The 22,973-nt window shown below is 39.8% G+C and overlaps 1 protein-coding gene across 1 annotated transcript in view; it reads right to left on the bottom strand.

Annotated features, from left to right (window-relative positions):
- The window catches only part of SCFD2 (sec1 family domain containing 2), a 321,898-nt gene extending 305,353 nt beyond the window's left edge, over positions 1–16,545 (bottom strand). Inside the window, exons 1-2 of the mRNA XM_054688396.1 lie at positions 15,563–16,545; positions 12,395–12,563 (exon numbers count right to left, since the gene is read on the bottom strand). Of these exons, the coding sequence (XP_054544371.1) occupies positions 12,395–12,563; positions 15,563–16,397 (1,004 nt within the window). The 5' untranslated portion in view covers positions 16,398–16,545. The remainder of the gene's footprint in view (positions 1–12,394; positions 12,564–15,562) is intronic.
- Positions 16,546–22,973: the final 6,428 nt, after the last annotated feature.

Below are 22,973 nucleotides of genomic sequence, written 5' to 3' on the forward strand. Positions count from 1 at the left end.
TGTCTTCCCCCTTCTGACTTATTTTGCTTAGCATAATCCTCTCCAATTACATCCATATTGTAGCAAATGGCAAGAGATCATCTTTTAAAAAGATTAATTTTAAACTCTTAACCTCAAATATCATAGTGGAGTATATTTGGGGAATGAAACAGTAGAAAGAAAAATAAATAAACACCGCAATCATGGATTCAGCCGTACTTCAGGCAAATTACTGTTCTCTACCCCTTGTGTGTCACCAATACGAAGGAAAGTGACTTTCATTAATTCACTTAGCAAGAATAAGCACTGTGCACATTTAACTTCTATTGTTCTAACTGGGGAAAAGGTTGTCATTTTTAAAGCATAAATAAATGTACTGTCTGTTATGAACTATAAATTAACAAAACTCTTGCTGTGAATTGCATGTTTTTGGTTTTTGGATCCTTCTATATCAGTTTATCATTAATAGAAAATCTATCCAATAGAAAATCAATCTATGATTGGTTCCAGATTACAAATGTATTAGAATATCTAACAGTACTGAAATCACAACCATGTGTCAAGAAAACTAAACAAAATCTAGAATAAAATACTGTTTATCTCCAAGATAAACAAGTGCACAAAAGCACTTGTCTAAAATAATAGAACAATCTTCAACTAATAGATAATCAAAGTTTCACTTCTTTCCAAAGCATACTCTAGTTCCTTATTTCTTTCTCCCATATGATGCCTTCATTTTACACTACCAAAGGCCCATGAAACCTCTTAAAAAATAGACCAGAACATGACAGTCTAACCATCACATAAAATAACTGTAGGTAACTGAACTTCATCTCAGTACAGATAAACATTTTTTTATTCCTACTTTCTACCAGCTCATGAATGATAGGAAATACTATTTTACATATGGATAAATAGAGTAACTCAATATGCAGATCTTAAATCACTAACACAATTATATTAGATTACTTAAAAATGAAATACACATTCTTCTGACTCTACAGGATATATTTTGAGTTCCTTTAGGTTACTTTCATGACCCAGTCCAAAGGCTAGCACTTGCTCCAGTGGGGAACTCGACTCTCGGCTGGATTAAATTTGTGTGTTTTGGCTTGAATTCAAGACTCAGAAAGTTAGGGATTAGTTCATGTGTCAAGAAATTCTACAATAAAAACTTAGTGACAGTTTTATGGAGGATCTCAGAAGCAAACTCATCTGTTCAATTTACTAGTTCTGTCACTCCACTCCATAAAGAACGCTTATTTCAAAATCAGCATAACCTATTACTCTATTATTATAAAGTGATTCCAGAACCTAGCACTCTATTCACTATGAATGGCACTGTTATCTGTATATACATATATGTAAAGTCTTAAAGGTACTAAATTGGGAAAACTTGATTTGTTAGAATTATTATAGTCTTGGTCCACTCTAAACTAAATTTTTGTGTAGGTTTTCGTTTAAGTTGAATATGAATTTATGTTGCTCTTACTACATACCATCTTAACTCCTATATATTTTGTTAAGGCATTTGTATCATCTCTCTTGGCAAACTGGAAATATAGAACTGTGTTGAAATATTAATAAAATTACAATTCTTCTCATCAAATGATATTCAACAGAAGAAATTCAACAGTATAAAAAGAAATTTTACACCATGACCATGTACAATTTATTCCAGGGATGCAACGTTGGTTTAATATCTGAAAATCTATGATGTAAAATGTATATAAATAAATCTTAAAAAAGAAAAAAAATCTGAAAATCCATCCATATAATGTACCATATTAACAAGTTAAAGAAGAAAAAGCAGGGCCTCCCTGGTGGCACAAGGGGTTAAGATGCAACCTATGAAACAATGCGCAGCTACTGCAGCACGAGTTCGAGTTCGATCCCCGGCCGGCCAGGGAGCAACCCACATGGCGCAGCAGACCTCTCCTGACTTGCCCTCTGCTCCCCTCAGCAGTGTACTTCAGTCAATCTGCCTGTTCTGTTCCCCTCTGTCTCTGGTGAATCCTCTCACCCCCCACATCTCTGGCTCCAGCTCTTGTATGCATAAATAAATAAATCTTAAAAAAAGAAAAAGAAAAAAAAGAAAAAGATCATGTCAATTGATGCAAAATAAAGCTTTGACAAAATTCAACATCTATTTATGATAAAAGACTCTCAAAAAAATAGAAATAGGGCCTCCCCTGGTGGCACAGTGGTTGAGCTCTGGGTTGTGAAGCTGCCGCAGCCTCTGCAGCGCTGGTTCGATCCCCATCTGCCTGGCAAGAGTCCCACATGTTGCGCAGACCTCTCCTGCCACCCGCTGCTCCCTTCGGCAGTGTATTTCGTCGGTCTGCCTGCTCTGTTCCCCGCTCTGTCTCTGGTGAATTGTCTCACCCTCCCGCGCTTCTGACTGTACCCAGTGCTTGTATAAATAAATAAATAAATCTTTAAAAAAAAAAAAAAGAAAGAAAGAAAGGGACACCTTAGAGGACAAAGAGTATACTCAAATAACCTACAGAGTATTACACTTACTATGATGAAAGAATAAATGCCTTCCCCCTAAGGGTGGAAACAGAACATGACTAGAACTGTTAACATTCTTACTCAACATAATGCTGTGAGTACTACTCGGGACAATAAGGCTCAAAAGGAAATAAAAGATACACTGGTCATAAATAAATGAATTTTTAAAAATTTGTATGTATTATTCTATACACAAAAAATTTCAAGGAATTGTTTTTAAATTAAAAGAAAGGAAGAGAGGGAAAGAAGGAGGGAGGGAAGACTGGGCTGTGGAAGGAGGGGGAGGAAAGAAAGAAACAAGAGGATCAAAATGGGGTTATTTATGCTAAGCCCCACCAAGACTTATTACCACACCTATCTGGAGTTTCAGTCTCTCTCAAATGTAGAATTTTAAAATAATCTATCTGGAGTTTCCTGGTTTGCAAGACTGAAGTAATCTCCAGAATAAAACCACTTCCCCTAAGGAAAGGTATCTTTGCCTGAAATAAACTTTTTTTTTCCTTTTGCTAATAACCGCCTCCCATCCTCCTCCTGACTATAAAAACATTCCATTTTGTGAGACCTCTTGCTGTGCCTTTCTACTTACTACATGGGCTGCTGCCTGAAGGAATTATTTAATTAAGTGATCTCTAAATTATTCAGCAGAATTTTTTTAAACAATAGCAAAAACAATTTAAAAAAAGTCAAAGGGGGAGGAATAAGTCTAACTGACTTTGAGATGTAGTGTTTAGCTACAGTAATTAAGACTGTAGTATAGATTGAGGGACAGACACACAGATTAATGGAACAGAATAGAGAACCCAGAAATAGGTCCTAGCAAATATACTCAATTGATTTTTGTCAAAGGTGCCAAATGATTCAGTAGAGGGAAAATAAATAGTACTGAAGCACTTGGACATGCATAGACCAAAAAAAAAGGTCCTTGACCTTTATCTCATTAAGGTGTAAAACAGGTCCAGGATTTTATTTTTTAGTTAATTTACCCAAAATAAATCAAAGACAAATGTAAAATATCAAACAGTAAACTTTAAGAAAAAAAATCACATCAAATTTTCAGAATCTATGTTGAAACACAGTTCTAAAATTTGACACAAAAGCAAAATCCACAAAAGGAAAAATTGATGTTGGACTTCATCAAAATTTTAGAATTTTTGCTCTGTGCAAAGACCCTGTAAAAAGGATGAAAAGACAAGCCACAGACTAGAAGCAAATATTTGCAAACCAGTTATCTGACAAAGGCTTATATAAACTCAACAATTTTAAAAAATCCAGTTAGAAAATATGCAGATGATGTAAAGACACTTTTTTGTTTCGCTTAAGAAGATAGGCAGATGGAAAAAATAAATACATGAAGCTCTCAACTGCATTAGCTATTTTTAGAGGAAAGGTATAAATCACAACACAATACCTATCTTTGAACAACTAGTTCTTTCCCTAAGCTGGATAACCACAGGGCTTACAATTTCCTTCACTTTAGTCTTGACTTGAAAGATATCCCAGAAAGGTCTTTTCTATCTCCTCCATACTCTTCACCACTCCATATCCCTAGTCATTGTTGGTTCTTAACCTTGCTTTACTTGCTTCATAGTTTCAGGGACAGCTCTAGGGGTGCCTGAGCACCCGCCAGGAAGGAACCTCACCCATCCAGCAGGTGCCCACAGACACTTAGCAACCAGACCCTCAGAAAGTTAGAAACAACTATGATGGGCAGGATCCATTCTCTCTCTGAGACCTTTTTTCAATTAAGCTTGCAGTTTCATGTGAGAACGAGCCTAAGAATCACCAGAACAGTACTGACCAGACCCAGCAACAGCAAAAATGTAGAGGCCAGAGGCCAGCAGTCAGGGAAGAGATGGGGGAGGGAAGGAGACTCCACCCAACCGGGAAAAAGGGAACCTGAAAGTCCTTCTGTTCTAGAGTCCAGTAGCTCATCTCTAGCTTTCCCATACTGCCCATTGCCTTGTTTATTATCTTGTACTTTTTCTAATAAACTCTACAGCTTACTTCACCTTGGTGCTGTCTGAAATCTTTTCTCATATGAACCAACAACCCTCAACTCTTGCAGTCTGCCAACAATAGCACTTATCTTTGGTTGACATTATATATTCACTTATTTGTTTTCTGTCTCTCCCATTAGACTAAGTTCCTTGAGGGCTGCTGAGCTCTTGAATTCATCAAGTGCCTGGCACACTGTAGTCATAAATATTTTTTAATAAGTTAATTATAACACACATTCACTTGCTTGGAGGGTTCACATACATATTTCCACCCATGCTGTCTAACCAAAACAGACATACTGGATTTCAGGCCTTGCCTACTACGGGCCTCCAAGATTATTTTTTTGTAAATGAACTGGGGTATAGTCCAGAGGTGTGGAAGGGTAAGAGGATTCATCAGAGACAGAGTGGGGAGCAGAACAGGCAGATTTACTATTACATCACTGCTAAGGGGAGCAGCAGGCAAGACAGGAGTGACAGGCGAGGTCTGCTGAGCCATATGTGGGTTAGCTCCTTGGTTGAGAATCGAACTCAAGCCATAGATAGCAGTGATAGCACTAAGACTTAATTAACCCCTAAGCCACCAGGTCTTTTTAACTTGCCATTTACTCCTCCATAATTGTTACTTTCTTCTCCTAGCTTTGCTAGAAGGACATCAATCCCTACCCTATTAATCCCAGCCACCTCACCACCAACCATAATCCCAGTGTGCCACTGTTACGACAAGTCAGAATAAAAGGGTCCTAAGACAAGAATATCTGCAGATGTGCGAGGAGAGAAGCCAGAGCCAGAGCAGTAAGACAATCCTGGCATCCTTTTGAATATACTGTTTGCAACATAAGATTAAGAAGCACCCCAATAAAGGTTGTGGTTGGCTAACTGGCCAGTAGTTAGATTTTTAGACTTGTTATTGACTTTTACTTGGCAGTGAACATCAACCTAATTAAGAACTTGTCATTCAAATATAGTGAGTCTTTCCAATCCTCCTTTTCCATTTTAATTAACTACAGAGGGTTCTAGGCTTTGTTTAAAGGAGCTATAGTTTCCATTAAAACTATGGCTCCCAAAGCCACAACGACCCAGAGTTCAGTGTTCTCACAACACAGAGACCACAAACCATTTTAAATTTTTCAATATGAAAATGATTCTGAGGATTGCCTACACATTCCTTTGCTAACAAATACCATGACAAAGTTGCAATATGTGAGCAATTATAGAATGAGACTTTCTAACTTCTAATCTCCTTTTTTCTTAATATGCATTTAAAGAGAGAATCTGAAAAATGTAACTATTAAACATAACTCTTTATCAATAAATATAACTTAATGACTCTGGCATATTAAATTATTTAGCTTTTTTTTTTTTTAATAGAGGCCTTCCTTCCTTCCTTCCTTCCTTCCTTCCTTCCTTCCTTCCTTCCTTCCTTCCTTCCTTCAGAGCAGGCAGAAGGACCGAAGTACACTGCTGAGGGGAGCAGCGGGCGGCAGGAGAGGTCTGCGCGCCATGCGGGACCCTCCTCCGGTGGCCGGGAAGCAGCCGGGAATCGAACCGGCGCCGCAGAGGCCGCGGGCAACCCAGCGCTCAACCGCTGTGCCACCGGGGAGGCCCTATTTAGCTTTTTTTTAAACGGATGTTTTTGTCTCTTCATTTTCAGAAAAGAACACTGCTTTATTTTACCCCACTAGCCACAAATTATTCATTAATTCTGTTTTCTAAAGCTGTAACTATGATCAGATGACTTTAGAATTTCTCAAAAAAGGTGAATATAGCAAGTTGCATGCGAAGAAAAGAGAAGGCTTTCTCCTACTTGATTTGAATGCTTACTTGAAAAGATTTTTTTTTCAACTTTTTTGCAGGAAGGTCCAAGCAGGGAAGAGGAGATGCCAACAGCCTATACCAATAAGGAGGTTATTCATAACTCTGCAGTGTGATGGCACACTCCTGGGTGCACTGACTCTTGGCCTCAAAGTCAACACTAAGTATAAAGTTACTAAACACTGACATTCAAGTTCATATATTTGACTGAAGTAGTACCTCTGATTCTGCTCTAAGAAAAATTCACATTCTTCCCTCTACAAACATTATTGTCACCATAATAGTAATATTTAATTGGTATTTGGGAACCAAGGAGAGAGAAGGAAAATTTTTTTCAGTCTTTAGAGGTAATTTAACAATTTTTTCTTTGTGACTTAATATATACTATTAACAAGTACAGAGCAGGAAAGTTAACAAAAAATAGCTCATCATTGTGAACTTAATGCAGTACATACAGATGTGGATTTATAATGATGTACCCCCGAAACTTCCATAATGTTAAAATGCAATGTTCCTTCAATAAAATATGGTATTATATAAAAATAAAAACAACCACAGGCAATGGGAAGAAGGAAACACCACTGGGGCACTTGTCTCCACAGAGCAGATTTCTCTATAAGATCTGTTTACCCAAGGCCTCCCAGTGGCACAAGGGATTAAGTTTCAGCACTATCAAGCTATCACCAGCCACTGTGCCCAGAGTTTGATCCCTGGCCAGGGAGCTAACCCATATGGCACAGCAGACCTCTCCTGTCTCACCTGCTGCTCCCCTCAGCAGTGTGTTTCAGTCAATAGCCTGTTCTGCTCCCCACTCAGTCTCTGGTGAAACCTCTCACCCCCCCCCCCACCTCTGATCTAGATCCCAGTTCTTGTATGCATAAATAAATCTTTTAAAAAATGTATCTGTTAATTCCATTATTCTATAATCTAAGGGGGAAAATGCCCCATCACCAAAATAAAAACTAACAACTAGACTTAAAATAATGCATTTTATAAATCAGAATATCCACAGTTTCTGAATTCATTGGTTTATGTAAACATTCATTCAAGTAAGCATGTTCAGAGAGTCAGCATAGTAGAGTAGAAAAGAAATGTGCCTTGGAAATAAAAAGCAATTTATTTAAATGACCTAATTCAACCACTCAGGGAAAGTTTGGCTTGGGGCAAGTTACTTAGGTTTCTTTCTCTCAAATTCTATAAAAAAGAATAATATCCACCTTGTAGAGCTGCTTTTAAAATCAAAATAATGCATTTAATATTGCCTAATAAAATGACTGATAAAATTCAGGCACACAGTGTCCTAAACAATTAGGTGTATATGGGGGAAAGTTCATAGAAAATTCCTGTTTTGCAGAAACTTAATGGAAAAAATAAGATATATATAGATCCTAAAACCAAACAACAATGCTGGACAGTGACTTACGAGGTAAAATAAATTAGATAAAGCTTTTCATGGATATGGTCATCATTGTTATACTTGGCCTATGATATAGTATTAAGATTTCTTCATTGCTTTATTCAATTCACTAGCACCTCTCAAGAGTGCCAGGCATATGGACCTCCCTGGTAGTGCAAGGGATTAAGACACAACCTATGAAGCGATCCACAGCAGGAGTTGGATCCCCAGCCAGGGAGCTGACCCACATGGCGCAGCAGACCTCTCCTGACCCGCCCGCTGCTCCCCTCAGCAACATATTTCAGTCAATCTGCCTGTTCTGTTCCCCACTCAGCCTCTGGTGAATCCTCTCACCTCCCCTCCCACACACACACACCTCTGGCCTGTACCCCAGTTCTTGAATGCATAAATAAATAAATCTTTAAAAAATATAAAAGAGTGCCAGGCATAGTTAATATGCTCAAGGAATTTACTATCTAGTAGGGGAGACAGACATATAACAATTACAGTGCAGTGTCTTGGTATTTTAATAGAAGTTTTAAAGGAAAGAATAGTTCACAGAGGAAAGGAAGCTGATATAGGGGAGAAACTTTGTAGAGGTCCCAAAGTACAATAATTTAATATGCCAGAGTCATTAAGTTATATTTCTTGATAAAGAGTTATGTTTAATAGTTACTCCTTCCAGGAGTAAAGAATCCCACCTTAAGTTAACTTCAAAAGCACGAACTGTTTTTATTTATACCTAATTTTCCTTTTTTTTTCCTGAATAGGAGATATAGTCACATGATTGAAAATTCAAAAAAATATAATAATATATGTAGTATGTAGTAAGTCATCTTTCTCCCTCCTCTATCTTCATTCATTAGCTTTTTGGTGTGCCTATACCACTCAGCACCCCTCTACAGACGTGACCAACATCATTATACATTTTACAGATATATTTAATGCACCAGATAAATGTGAATATATATTTCCCTTTTTACAGTTTTGCTATACCTTACTTTTTCCAGTTGAAGCATGTCACTGAGCTCATTATTAATTAGCATATAAACAACTCCTGCATTCTTCAGTCCATTTTGATATAATTCCATTATATGAATATACCACAGTTTACCGAGTTGATAGATATTTATTTCCTGTCTTGCTACTACAAATCTGTAGTGATTAATCTCATATTATCCTATATGTGTGTAAAATAGCTCTATGAAGTAAACTCTTAAAAGTAGAATTGATGGATCAATTTTGCTATACCATTTGCTAACACAATGAAACTACTTTAAATATTTGAGTCTAGATATTCTCAAACTATTTTCTCCTGGTGCTCTGGTTTGGCTTCTCTTTTCCCAGTAATCTCACTCCATGGACATAGCCTGCCCAAGCAGCATCTACCAGCATGTATTCCTTCAACAATATCTCAAATGCCAGGTACTTTCTTCTACAGCCTGACTTTTAGTCTCACTATTTCATCAAACCTGTTCTCATTAAAGCTTTCTTCTTCATTCATATTCTTCTGGAATGCATGACCACCTCTGATATTTATGAGCACGCTCTCATACTTGGATGGCGCTGAAAGCTCATATTTCATGACAACACTTAATCATAATCTAATAAGAGGGAATGGTATAAAACCGAGAGGGGGAAACATATATGCATGTACTTAGTCTTTTGTAATGCTCAGAGGGTGCTCAGAGGCAGAGCTGAGTCACAGCAGGGGCTAGGTGAAAAGAAATTTTAATTTGAACCCATGTCATTCAGGTCAATGCCCTCATTTCATAAATGAAATGACATACAGAAAATGTAGCCATAAATCCTCTATGAGCATGTGCTATTAGTATTAAGTGGTAGCTATTATTTTTTCCTCCCCAGCATCCTTTCCCCCTTCTTTTGATAAATATTTCCATATTCCTTTGAAGAACCACCCCCCGCCCTTGCTGTGTTATATGATCTGGACACAATTCTCAGTCATTCTGAACTGCTCCCAAACCCCCCTGGGTGAAGGGTGGCACAAGGCCTGAGATAGGCCAGTCTTACCTTTTCCCCTGGAATCTGAATCCTAAGCAGAATGATTCAAGGTAGCCAACAGTTTAAATGCCATCGCTCTGATGACCAGGTCTTAAAGAGGCTTTTCTTGAGTTTTTACCTTCTATACCCCTGGAATTCTGTTGTGCTATCCAAAATCTGATTAACAGTTCTTCCTTTGATTCTGTTAACTATCCAATCCTCTTTCATAACTTCATTTTTTGCTGAAATTAGCCAAAACTGATTTCTGTTGTTTGTTTATATTAAACAGAACTCCCCAAATGTAATCATGAGGTAATTTTATTTTGTCTCTTATTGTCTCTTTAAATCTATCCATGAGCCTAACTCTTTCTGGGCCCTGCACATATATGACAGACATCAAGACAGCAGCTCTGAAGTCACAATTCTGGACTCAAACTCTAGCTTTACCTCCCACTAACGATGTTTCTGTGCCTTAATTCCCTTACCTGTAAAATGGGCAAATAACAACAACCATATCATTAGGTAGTTTATTGTAAAACTGAAATGTAAAATACCTAGAAGAAAGCTTGGTGCATAGCAGGTCCTGAAAAAATATGAACAGAGTTGAGGGCATTGGGGTTTTTCTTCCTCACAGCTCATCACATCAGGCCCAAACCATTCTTGCTTGCATACCTATGTTCACACTAGGCTAGCCTCTCCCCTTTTCTTATTTATTTATGCATACAAGAGCTGGGGTATAGGCCAGAGATGCGGGGGGTGAGAGGATTCACCAGAGACAGAGTGGGGAGCAGAACAGGCAGATGGTCTGTAAAGTACACTGCTGAGGGGAGCAGTGGGCGAGTCAGGAGAGGTCTGCTGTACCATGTGGGTTGTTCTCTGGCCGGCCAGGGATCAAACTCGTGCTGCAGAGGCTGCGGATTGCCTCATAGGTCGCATCTTAACACTTGCGCCACGAGGGAGGCCCCTCTCACCTTTTCTAAATCCTTTAAGATATAATTAATTCAAATACCACCACTTCCACAAAGCACACATTGGCCTAAAAAGACCACATTAATCTAATACTTTGTAGGAATTTTAATCCATAGCAGACACATGAGTCTGGATTTTACATAATTTCTATTGTTTTTTCATTGTACCTGCGTGTAAATCTCACTATCCTAACAAGGAAAGTGATCATTGTAGGCAAGGATAATATTTTATATTACTTTATGTCTTTCATATTACTTAGTCCAGAGTAAGACTCATAGTAAGTCCGTTAAAATTAACTTTTGAATGGCCCACTGAACAGCTAAAAGTATTTCCAATCACAATTACTTCTGGGTTTGTAGAAGTCAAGTCCTTAGTATATGTGCTACCAGAGTGAGCTCATGCCTTCTATTTTATTGTGTGCATAAGCATATAAAAAAGAGACACTACAGAACTTTTTGTTTTCTTCTCATGCTGGGGATCTAATGTTATTATCTCTACAAAAAAGCTGGAAGTTTCAGGAGCTGAAAATCAATTCCAAATATGATACAAAATTCCTAATGTACCTGTTACTGTGAAGATTTGAAACCATAATGCCAAAAGGTTTTATTTAAAAAATGGAAATAAAAGAAATACTTTTAGACACTTTCCCCGCTCTTGAAGCATTTCCTCCCCCTAGGAATTGTTGGATAACAAAGCAGAGAAGGTAACTACTGTTCTTTTTATTGTCATGTTTCTGAAGAAATTTTCTTTTATTTTTAAAACTTGGCATAATATAAAATACACCATCTGGGCCTCCCTGGTGGTGCAAGGGGTTAAGCACCGCACTATGAAGCAATCTTCAGCCTCTGCAGCATGAGTTTGATCCCCGGCAGGCCAGGGAGCGACCCACATGGTGAGACATACCTCTCCTGTCTCGCCCACTGCTCCCCTCAGCAGTGTACTTTGGTCAATCTGCCTGTTCTGTTCTCCACTGTCTCTGAGGAATACACTCACATCTCTGGCCTGTACCCCAGCTCTTGTATGCATAAATAAATAAATATTTAAAAAAATAATAAAATAAAATACACCATCTTCTTACTCTGATTTCTCTAAGCATGTGAAAACAATATAAATAGAAATAAAAACTTCACCATTGATGCCCAAGAGCTTATCATTTACATATAAAAAGATGGCACTGTTTCAGAGCTATATGACCTGCCTTTTTTTTTAAATTAATTTATTTATACAAGCAGAGGGGTACAGTCAGAAGCATAGGAGGGTGAGAGAATTCACCAGAGCCAGAGAGGAGAGCAGAACAGGCAGACTGACAAAATACACTGCTGAGGGGAGCAGCGGGCGGCAGGAGTCTGTGCACTGCCACCGGGGAGGCCCATGACCTGTCTTTAGTTATGTGAAAAAGTCAACTGGAAAAAGAAATTGAGTAAGCCTAGACTTGCCCCATGTGAAACTGTATGTGAAATGGAGACACATAAATTAACTGATTCTGGAAACAAGCTTATATTACATCTAAATGACACCTCTATAAAGTAGCATACTTTTTGGCTCAGGGTTGTTTAAAGAATGTGGTTATTTCAAAGCTATGAAAATATGCTTTTTTCTAAATGCTGTCCACTGTGAATTTTTCAACCAGATGAACTCCTCATGGATTATGAGAATAGTTAGAGTAGGAGAGAAGAAAAAGGGAAGAGAGAAAAGGATGAGAGAAAAATCTTATGTATCTTACCTGGATTGTGCAAGACAGCCTGGGGCAACCACATTCTGATTCTCGTCCTCAGTGGGGAGGGCTGTGAGTTCCACCATGTTCACCATCACATCGTTGGTGTGGCCTGGAAGCTGTGGAAGCACTGAAAAAATCTTCTCTACCAAGCTATCGCCATGATGTCCTACTGCTCCTGTTTAATCAGACAAGCAAAGATAAAAAGAAAGTGGATTAAAGGCCCTTCTAGCAAAGATAACACATTAGTTTCTGTGACAAAAGTCAGTAATATAAACCTAGTATTTTGCTGTTGGTAGCACTAATAAAGCTCAATTTGTGCCTTGCGGGTAGGACTTAATGCTCCATGAAAGATGGCACTGTGTCTATTCTGACACTCTTAGCACCTATGACACACGGCAGCATCAACCAACATTTAATGAATAAATAAACATGCAGATAGCGAAGTAAATCATGTCATAGGATGATACTATCCTGAAATTTTAGAATCAAAAAGATTTTCTTTTACTGATAGACATTAAGACACAGTAGAGCTTAGAATAGGAGATCTCCCCTCTGCTAAACCTTATCTTCATAACAGCAACTGTTTATCTAGTTGACCTTGTACCCAGGATGGCTAGAACTTGGCAGCTAGTAGGCTCTCACTATATATTTTCTAGATAAAGGAAAGAATAAATGAGTGAATAATAACAATTTGCAATTATAGAAACATTTATAGACTTCTTTCTGTATACTAGCCACTGATCTAGATTCTTTGTTTGCACTAGTTCTTTTAACAAAAAAATGAACTCATGAACTCAAATTAAAATTCAAGACCAGGGCCTCCCCTGGTGGCGCAGCGGTTGAGCGCTGGGCTGTGAAGCTGCCCGCAGCCTCTGCAGTGCCGGTTCCATCCCAGGCCACCGGGTGTGGGTCCCACATGGCGCAACAGACCTCTCCTGCCTCGCCCGCTGCTCCCCTCAGCAGTGTGCTTCATCAGTCTGCCTGTTCTGTTCCCCACTCTGGCTCTGATGAATTCTCTCACCCTCCCAAGCTTCTGACTGTACCTAGCGCTTGTATAAATAAATAAATCTTTAAAAAAAAATTCAAGACCAATGACAGTTCATTGTTTTACCCATGAAAACAAGTTATTTCTCCAAAATCCACCCTGTTTAGAAGACATCATACCAACAATGGAGGGGACTTACTGTATCTACTTATTTAGAGCCCATCCACTTCAAATCAGCTAACATTTGCTTTCTAATATCTCTTTATTGTTTTGGTGCCATGTCATATTAATTGAACAGAAGCACTAGGTAGGAAACACCACAGCAGAAGCCCAAGGAATCATCATCACCGTCATCATCTTATCACAAGAGCTAGTATTTACTGAGAGTTTACATTATACCAGGTACTATTGTGTACTTTACATTTATTTTCCACTTAATTCTTACAACAACTTTAAGAAGTAGGTAGTGTTATGCTCATATTTTAAAATTGATGATCTAGGAAAGGTGGATGGGATATGTAAGAAGTAAATCTATGAGAGAAGTGAAAGGAGAGAAGATCTGGTTTGCACAGGTGAAATAGTTAGCATTGCAAAGTAGCAGAGCCAGTGCATCTTTTTAATATGAAGGAAGGAAAGAAAATGCGTCAAGCACATATAGCAAGATTGGTAAATTTGACAATGAAAAGATGTGGATATTTTCTCATGACTTATACTTTTTCAATGATATAAAATCAGGAATGCTGAGCGCTAAATACCAAGAGGGAGATCTGGAGGTTTAAGGAGAAAGTATAAAATAATTGTGTGCAGAATGGCAACTTTGTATTTCTATGTGCCCTATTTTCTAAATCATTCTTGACTTTATATTAAGGCTAAATCATTCTTGCTTTATATTAAGGCTGTTAAAGAGTACAAGTTCTGCTTACCTTGTTTGCTCTACATGTACAACAGAATCCTACAAGAAGAGATGCTAAAGACATAAAAGACTTGTCACTATGACACAGGATGCCTAGACATTAGGGTTTGCCCTTTAGTGGGGGGCTGTAAAAATACGTGACCTTGATTAATGATAAAACACTATTGCCACATTTTTGTCATAAAGTAATTTAGGTATAAGCAGCATATACCATGCATTCAAAGAACTCATCGGGTGCTATCTTTTTCATCTCCAAGATTTTTGTGATGTTTCAATTATTATATTTAAATTACAGTGACAGACTGAACACTTGGTTTTTCCAATGTAATTAAACTTACATATAAACTTACATACAAATCACTTAGCTATTCTACTTCATGATCTGAAAATTAATCTTATTAAGGCCCAAAACACACACACACCTATTTTGGTTTTTATAACTTCATCAATTTTCTTTCTGACCTATGGGAATGTTCACCAGTGTCAGTTTCCTGATTATTCTCCCTGAACTTGGGATGTAGCTAATTATACTACCAGCAACATTATAGCTATAATAGTAGCCATAGATAACAATAAAGTTGACCTTTGATTATAAATGCATATATCAAGTATCAAAACGTTTTTCCTTACCTATTTTAAGAGCTAATTCTTTCATTACGTAATATATTATGATTTGAGATTATCTGACCAATCTTCAATTGAATAAGAGTTAAGAATAAATGAACAAACACTTGAAAATATCTCCTGTACAGTTCTTTAATCTCATTTTCTGGTGATATTTAAGTTCTGCCTCATTTATTAACCCTCTTTTTAAGAAACTTAAACTCAATTATCTTTCATAATTTCATGTTTTGTAATATAGCCACCCTTCCACTAGGTCATCTGTTAACACATCTCCAGCAAGTAAGAATTATTTTGTGAAGAGCTGTTGTGAATACCGGCATCTGACATTTCTAAAAGTTTCCCATTGGTGTTTCTTCTTCCTGTCAGCATAATTCCATTGACCAATTTCTTGGGCTAGATGTAGTTATTTAAAAAGGCTGCATGTTAAGGATGTCATTACAACACATAAGAAATTTTAATTGCTAATTTGCTAATTCGCTTGTCTGTATCCCCCTCTAGACTATAAACTCTGTGAGACTAGGGACTGTGCCCATCGAACTACTCTCTGTATCCTCAATAATCAGTAAGAGGTCAATAAAATATAAGCTAAACCAATGAAAGCCACATTATTTTCGTGGATGGATATGAAGCCCTCTACAGCAACACCACTTACCTGTGAGATCCAAAGTTCTGTCCACAAAGATTACTGATGCCCTGCCAGTGGCAGTCTTCCTCCTGTTCTTGGCAGGGGCATAATTGGCCAGATCTCCAGCGATGATCCTACTGAGGGAACCCACAGCAAAACACTCCTCCCTAACCCCTAAATGCTCACACAGAGAACTGAGGCCTGACACCAGGCACCTGATCTGCAGCAATAGCTCAGAGGTCAGCGCAGAGGCATCCACCTCACCCAGGCTTCCCAGTTTCCTCTTGTCGGGTCGGATACTGTTAAGGAGATGCACATCCTGGGGTAGCAGGGGAAAAAGGGAAGCAAAGGCTGGAGTCAAGGCAAGGTGGGGAGCAACAGGAGCGAGTAACAACGGGACATGCAGCACCTCAGCGGTGTAGTTCATGTTGCCCATCCACTCACACAGCTTCTCCTCCAGCTGCTCGAATACCGGCTGTCCCTCCATCTCCGCCGCTGCCGCTGCCGGCACGTGGTTAGCCGTGAGGTGGACAGCGTGGTTCACCGCGGTGACCACCACACAATACTGGAAGTGACTGCGGCAGATGATGTCCCGTAGAGTCTCCACGGTCCGTCCTTTCAGCAGGCAGCTTAGTACAAACACCGCCTTAGGCTGCTCCGCTCCGCCACCAACTGCTGTGGGCTCGAACTCCCGCAGGTGACACGCAGGACCCCCCACCGCCTCCAGGAGCCGGGTGGATCCGCAGCTCCAGTGCAGGCTCTCGGCACACGCGGCGTCCAGGTAGACCACAGCCCGTTTCATTTTGGCCAGCACCTGCTCCCAGCCTTGCTGGGTAAAGGACAGCACGCCCGGGGCGCTCATGGTTGGGGATTCGCAGATCCCGGGCACTGGAGCGCACAAATGTCCCCCAGAACTCACAACTTCCGGGTGTTGGGTTCCCCAGGACTTTGACAGTCAACACAGTACACGTGGTGCCGTCTCTGACTTGTCCGGTGGGGGCGCATGGTGATGACGATGTCCCAGCTGATTGGCCAGCCAGGAGATCCGGAGGACGGACGAACGCCGGGAAGAAGTGGGCGGTGCTCGGTGGCTCTGGGGTACCTGGGAGGTTGGAAAGTTCAGACAGCGGAGAAGGGGCCATGTATGAAGTAGCTGAGTTGCTTTCTCTTCCTCCGGTCTTTGATCAGATTGCTTTCGCTGCTCCTTGAGAAATCTCAGAAATCATAAAAACTAATCCAAAGTTTTATGTTTTCTTTGGCTCTGAACATATCTCTGAAAGTTTACCCACTTTGCCCATCTAAACGCAGAGCAGCCAAAAATTAAAACAACCAACTGTTGTCTAATGTTTTGTGTTTTATAGATTGGTGCGCATATGCTGATGCATGCAAGCCCCATAACAAACTTAACTGGCCTGATTTTCACTTTCTCCATCTTCCTCCCCACATCTCATTGTCACAAAATCTTAATCTGCTTCAAAAATCCTAGAATCCTGCCCCTTTTCTCCATTTTTGCTGCCATTGCGTTAATCCATTATCATCACTCACCTGCGAAATCAAAGTGATTTTTCCCCCATCCTTTCTCAGCTTTCTATCTCTTATACCTCCAATTCAGTTTTCTTCCTAATGAACTAAGCTGGCCCTAGCATTTTCTGATTAAAAGCCTTTCCTGACCCAGAATGTTTCATTGATTCAGTTCATTCACCCATTGTATATTAAGCACTTACTAAGTATAATTACTGTGCCAGACTGCAAAATACAATGGCTAATTAAGGACATCCCCTGAACCATGAACCTGGTAAATACTTACCAAAGATTTTTTAAGTATTCCAAAGATACCTTGCATGTGAGGGTTTTCCTAACTCACCTCCACCCTACTATTACTCTGTCCTTCCTTTGTCCCTTCAACATACAACTGTCAGTTCATACCTCTGCTAAGTGTTTGCCATTCATGGGTAAGTTTGAACACACCTATATTCCTTAACATATCTCTTTACTACATTGTGCACTAAACTCCTGATAGCCCCAACTCTAGAGCATAATAGGCATTCAGTAAATGTTTGTTGAATAAATATCCAATTCATATCTGCATAAAAATATAGTCAACCAAATGTTCATAAATATGTACAATATTCCAGAATACCATATTGGGCATTGTGGCTGTAAAGAGAAAGAAGTTATGGTCTTGACTTCTAAAGAATCTGAAATAAAGGATCCACACACATGTAAAGTAAGCAAATGCAATAAAATGTTACAAAAGTATTGATTAAAAAAATAGGTAGTAAAGAGAAGGTAAAATAAACTCTGTGCAAAGGAAAAAGGGAAGTGGTCAACAGAAGTTTCACAGGGGACCCAGTTTTGAGTTGCCTTCAAAGAAAACCAGGTGTTCACCAGGTGGACAGGATAAGGAACATTCTGGTTGTTCAGTCAGTGAGTACAGAATGAACAAAGGCATAGAGACATGAAACTATACTAAAAGCAGCTTAGAAAAGTTGAAGTATATTAATATAGAAAGGCCCAAGAAGAAATAAGAGCTAAGAACTAGGGACTATATCAGAACAAATCTCATTTTCGATTCTACATAGTAGCATCCAAGAGGAAACTGTTACTGTATTTTTATTTTTATTTTTTAAAGATTTATTTACTTACAGTATTTTTAAAAGTGAACGGAATCTGTTCACTTCTGGATTTTAAAAAAGATTCTAGTAGAGACACAAACAATTTGAATGGAATAGCCTTAGGTCAGTAGAGTAACTGGGAAACAGTTAACAGTAGTCACTCTGTGTGGATGAAGGTAAGGAGACTAATAAAGAGGAAGGGCAGCATGAGATGTTTAAGGAGATGTTAAGAAGATAGAGCCAAAAAGCCTGGTACTAGACTGACAAAGGAGAGTGAGGGTGAGGGGGCATTTCAGGTCAATGCCCAGCTTTCTGCCCAGGTGACTGGTAAGGGGTAGTTACTGAAAACTGGGAAACCAGGAGAGAAGGAGATTGGAGAGTAAAACAATTCAGTTCAATTGGGGGTCATTGTTTTTAAATTTGTGCTAACATGCACATAACATAAAATATACCATCTTAACCATTTTCAAGTGTACAGTTAATTAGCAGTATTTTCACATTGTTGTAAACCAATCTCCAGAACTTTTTAACTTACAAAACTGCCACTGCATATCCATTAAAAAACAACTCTTTCCCACTCCCCTCTGTACCTGGCAAACTCCATTCCTTTTTTTTGTTTGTTTCTATGAGTTGGCTCCTTTAGATGACTCCTATCAACGGAATCTTTCATTATCTGTCCTTTTGTGACTGACTTATTTCACTTAGCATAATATCTTCAAGATTCATCCATGTCATAAGTGTATGCCTTCCTTTTTAAGGTTGGATAATATTCCATTATGTATGTTCATTCATCTGTCAATAGACATTTAGATTGCACTCACCTTTCAACTATTGTGAATAATGCTGCAAACATGGGTTTGCAGATATCTCTTCAAGACTCTGCTTTCTATTACTGTGGATCTCTGCCCAGAAATGGAATTGATGGATCATACGGTAACCTGTTTGTTACAGTGACTGCATATCGGAATATGTTTTTCAAGGGAAAAACAACTTTCAAGTAGAATGGAGTGGTAAACAGTGCCACGTACCAGAAAAGGAAAAAGTGAGATGGCATCTGCAATGGATCTACAAGATTTGAAAATGAGACACATTCGTGTTCTTTTTCAAAGCATTTACAACATAGTAGTGGAGAAAATAACTGGACCGAACAGTGTTTTGCAGGTATATGAAGGAGGACCCCCTAAAGTTGTGCAATGCACAACCTCTGTAGCCCTATGCAATTCGGGAGGCTCTCAAACCATGAAAGTGCTTGTAGGCCAACATAGTAGGAAGTATGTATTTTATTTTATGTATAACAAGAAGTTATTGGAGTTTTTGTTACCGCAGTGGCAGTGTGAGAGTTGGAATGAAGGGAAGTATCAAGCTTAATAAATCAGAGACATAAAACTGGGGAGGGGAAGGGAGAGGGATTAAAACTGGAGGGAAGGGCCTCCCCGGTGGCTCAGCGGTTGAGCGCTGGGTTGCAAAGCTGCTGCACCCCCCCCCACCCCCCCACCCCCCCACCCCCCCCCACCCCCCCACCCCCCACCCCCCCACCCCACCCCGCAGCGTCTGCAGTGCCGGTTGGATCCCCGGCTGCTCGCTGGCCACCAGAGGAGGGTCCCACATGGCGTGCAGACCTCTCCTGCCACCTGCTGCTCCCCTCAGCAGTGTACTTCGGTCCTTCTGCCTGCTCTGCTCCCCGCTCTGGCTCTGGTGAATCCTCTCACCCTCCCGTGCTTCTGACTGTACCCAGTGCTTGTATACATAAATAAAAATAAATCTTTAAAAATAAAATAAAACTGGAGGAAAGAGCACAAGGGACTATGGTGATGGCTCACCGGTGATGTTGTGGAGGGAACCTTATGGGGATTACACCTAAGCGGAGAAATCAAACACTGTACAAAAATGAGCAATGATGTAAAAAACTAAATCAATATATTTACAAAAAGAAAAAGAAGTATCATGTTGGGAGCCTGCTGCCCTAAAGAGAGCTGGAGTTTTTGGAGAATACCTGTTTACTCCGCATACGGAGTTCCAGGACCTTAGAAGTTCTGCGAACAGAGTTTCTTCCCAGAATTGACTCCTGTTCTCTGAGGATGTACTGGCTTCTCTGCATGTACCTTACTAAGCAGGAAAACTTGTTTTCAGCAGTAACTTATTAATCTGTATAAGCACGAACACATTGTGTGTCATTTTCTTGTTCTTTGTCCATATTGTCAATAAAAGCTTGGGCTGGAAGAGTGGAAGGCAGAGGTGCTCTCCATGGCTCTCTCCCCAGGCTCCCCCCATTGCAAATTCATTTAGACTCCCAGTCTTCATTAATGGCAGAGAAATTCACTGGCTGTCCTGTCTGCAGCAGTATGAAGTTTGAGATACATTTTGTAACAATGAAGAAGAGATCTTACTCCTGAGTCTTGTAAGTGCAAGAGGACCATATGAAGGAAACAAAGGAACCAGGTCAGAGTAATCTGTTGCATAGGAATGGAAAAGGACAGGTTTAGGAGGGAATTCATAAGCTCTGTACTGGGTGTAAGTTTGATACTGTCTAAGAGCACTATTAGATGAAACACCGAATGAGAAGCTTATCCCTAGAACAGTGAAAAGTTAAGACTGGGGGGCATCCCTGGTGGTGCAAAGGATTAAGACACAGAACTATGAAGCTATCTGCAGCCACTGCAGCACAATTTCCATCCCTGGCCAGCCAGGGTGCTAACCACATGGTGCAGCAGACCTCTCCTGACCCACCCGCTGTTCCCCTCAGCAGTGTATTTCAGTAGATCAGCCTGTTCTGTCCCACTCTGTCTCTGGTGAATCCTCTCACCCCCCACACCTCTGGCCTGTACCCCAGCTCTTGTATGCATAAATAAATCTTTTTAAAAGAAGGAAAAGAAAAATTAAGACTGGGGCCTCCCTGGTGGCCTAGGGTTTAAGTCTCAGTGCTATCACCTCAAAGGCTATCCAGTAGCAAAGGGGCCAGAGTCTAATCCCCAGTAAAGGAGCTAATCCACATGGTTCAGCAGACCTCGCCTGTTTCATCTGCTGCTCTCCTCGGCAGTGTATTTCAGTAGATCTGCCTGTTCTGCTTGCCACTCTGCCTCTGGTGAATCCTCTCATCTGCACCTCTGGCAGACACCCCAGTTCTTACATGCATAAATAAATAAAAATAAATTTTTAAGAAACAAAATAGGGCCTCCCCGGTGGCGCAGCTGTTGAGCGCTGGGTTGCCAGGCTGCCCGCAGCCTCTGCGGTGCCGGTTCGATCCCCAGCTGCTCCCCGGCCACCGGAGGAGGGTCCCACATGGCGCGCAGACCTCTCCTGCCGCCCGCTCCTCCCCTCAGCAGTGTACTTCGGTCCTTCTGCCTGCTCTGCTCCCTGCTCTCGCTCTGATGAATTCTCTCACCCTCCCACGCTTCTGACTGTACCTAGTGCATGTATAAACAAAAACAAACAAACAAATAAATAAATAAATAAAACATGCCTCTAGAAAAAATTAAAAAAAAAATTAAAAAGCTAAAAAAAAAAAAGAAAAAGAAACAAAATAGACAGTGATTGTTTCCCATTCCTCATAATATCAAGCATATCGCTCATTATCTCATTTTTAAGTTCTCCATATGCATGATCAGCAATTAGGCATTTACTAAGCACATTTTTTTTTTAAGATTTATTTATTTATTTGTTTGTTTATACAAGCACTGGGTACAGTCAGAAGTGCGGGAGGGTGAGAGAATTCACCAGAGCCAGAGCGGGGAGCAGAGCAGGCAGAAGGACCGAAGTACACTGCTGAGGGGAGCAGCAGGCGGCAGGAGAGGTCTGCACGCCATGTGGGACCCTTGCCCAGTGGCCAGGGAGCAAATCTGTGCTGCAGGGGCCCCGGCAGCTTCACAGCCCAGCGCTCAACTGCTGTGCAACCACCGGGGAGGCCCACTAAGCACCTTCCTTGCTCATGACATTGTAGAAGAGGAGCTGGTGAATATAGACATAAAAATATTTTTTCTTATCTTTAGTGTGTGACGCTTGCACAACTGTGTACCTGTAAATAGTTGTTCCTGAAACGACTGGTGATATAAAATTCAGTTTTAAAAATTGTCAGAATGCAGAGGAAGATAAAATATTTGACTGCTATGGTCAGAATGCAGAGGAAGATAAAATATTTGGGCTTAATTCTGCACTGAAGTATCTAGAAATGAAGGAAAGTTCTATACATGTGTAGTTATTCAAATTGCTCAAAAGAGGCCTAAACATAACACAGCAGATGCTTGCCTCTATCTTGTCATGATTTGACATTTGAAACCTCATTTTAGCTTTGTTATCATTCCAAGAAATGAATATAAATTGTTATGTTAATATATCATTACACTGATGAGGAAACTGAGGAATATTGAGATTTAAGTGGTATGAGTAAAAGTTGGCAGCAAATAGCACAGTGGGGGCTGAATACCATATCCAAACAGAACACATTTAGGAGCACTTGTTATCAACTGGATACTGACCAAGGCACTTACATTTGCTTTTTTCATTATTTTAATCAGCACTTACTAAATATTCACTTTCAGTGCTTCTCAGAGACAGAAACATTAAAACCAATGCTTCCTTTGTGTGTGTGTGAAGAACCAACAATACACCAGAAAACAATAAAATGGAAAATAAATACAATCAGAACACATGGAATACTGTTATTTGTTAAATTCACAATTTTAAACAATATCTTCAAGCTACCTATTTTTGCATAATCAACAGTTAAGCACTTTTGTTCCCTGATGAGTAGGGAGATAAGGACACCTTCAATAAGGAAGTTTATCCAGGCAGGTCACTCGTGTTTAAAAGGAAGAGGCCTTTTAATA

The sequence above is a fragment of the Talpa occidentalis genome, unplaced genomic scaffold (genome assembly GCF_014898055.3).
Source record: "Talpa occidentalis isolate TD23 unplaced genomic scaffold, MPIMG_talOcc4v2.1 talOcc4.6, whole genome shotgun sequence".
Lineage (NCBI taxonomy): Eukaryota > Metazoa > Chordata > Mammalia > Eulipotyphla > Talpidae > Talpa > Talpa occidentalis.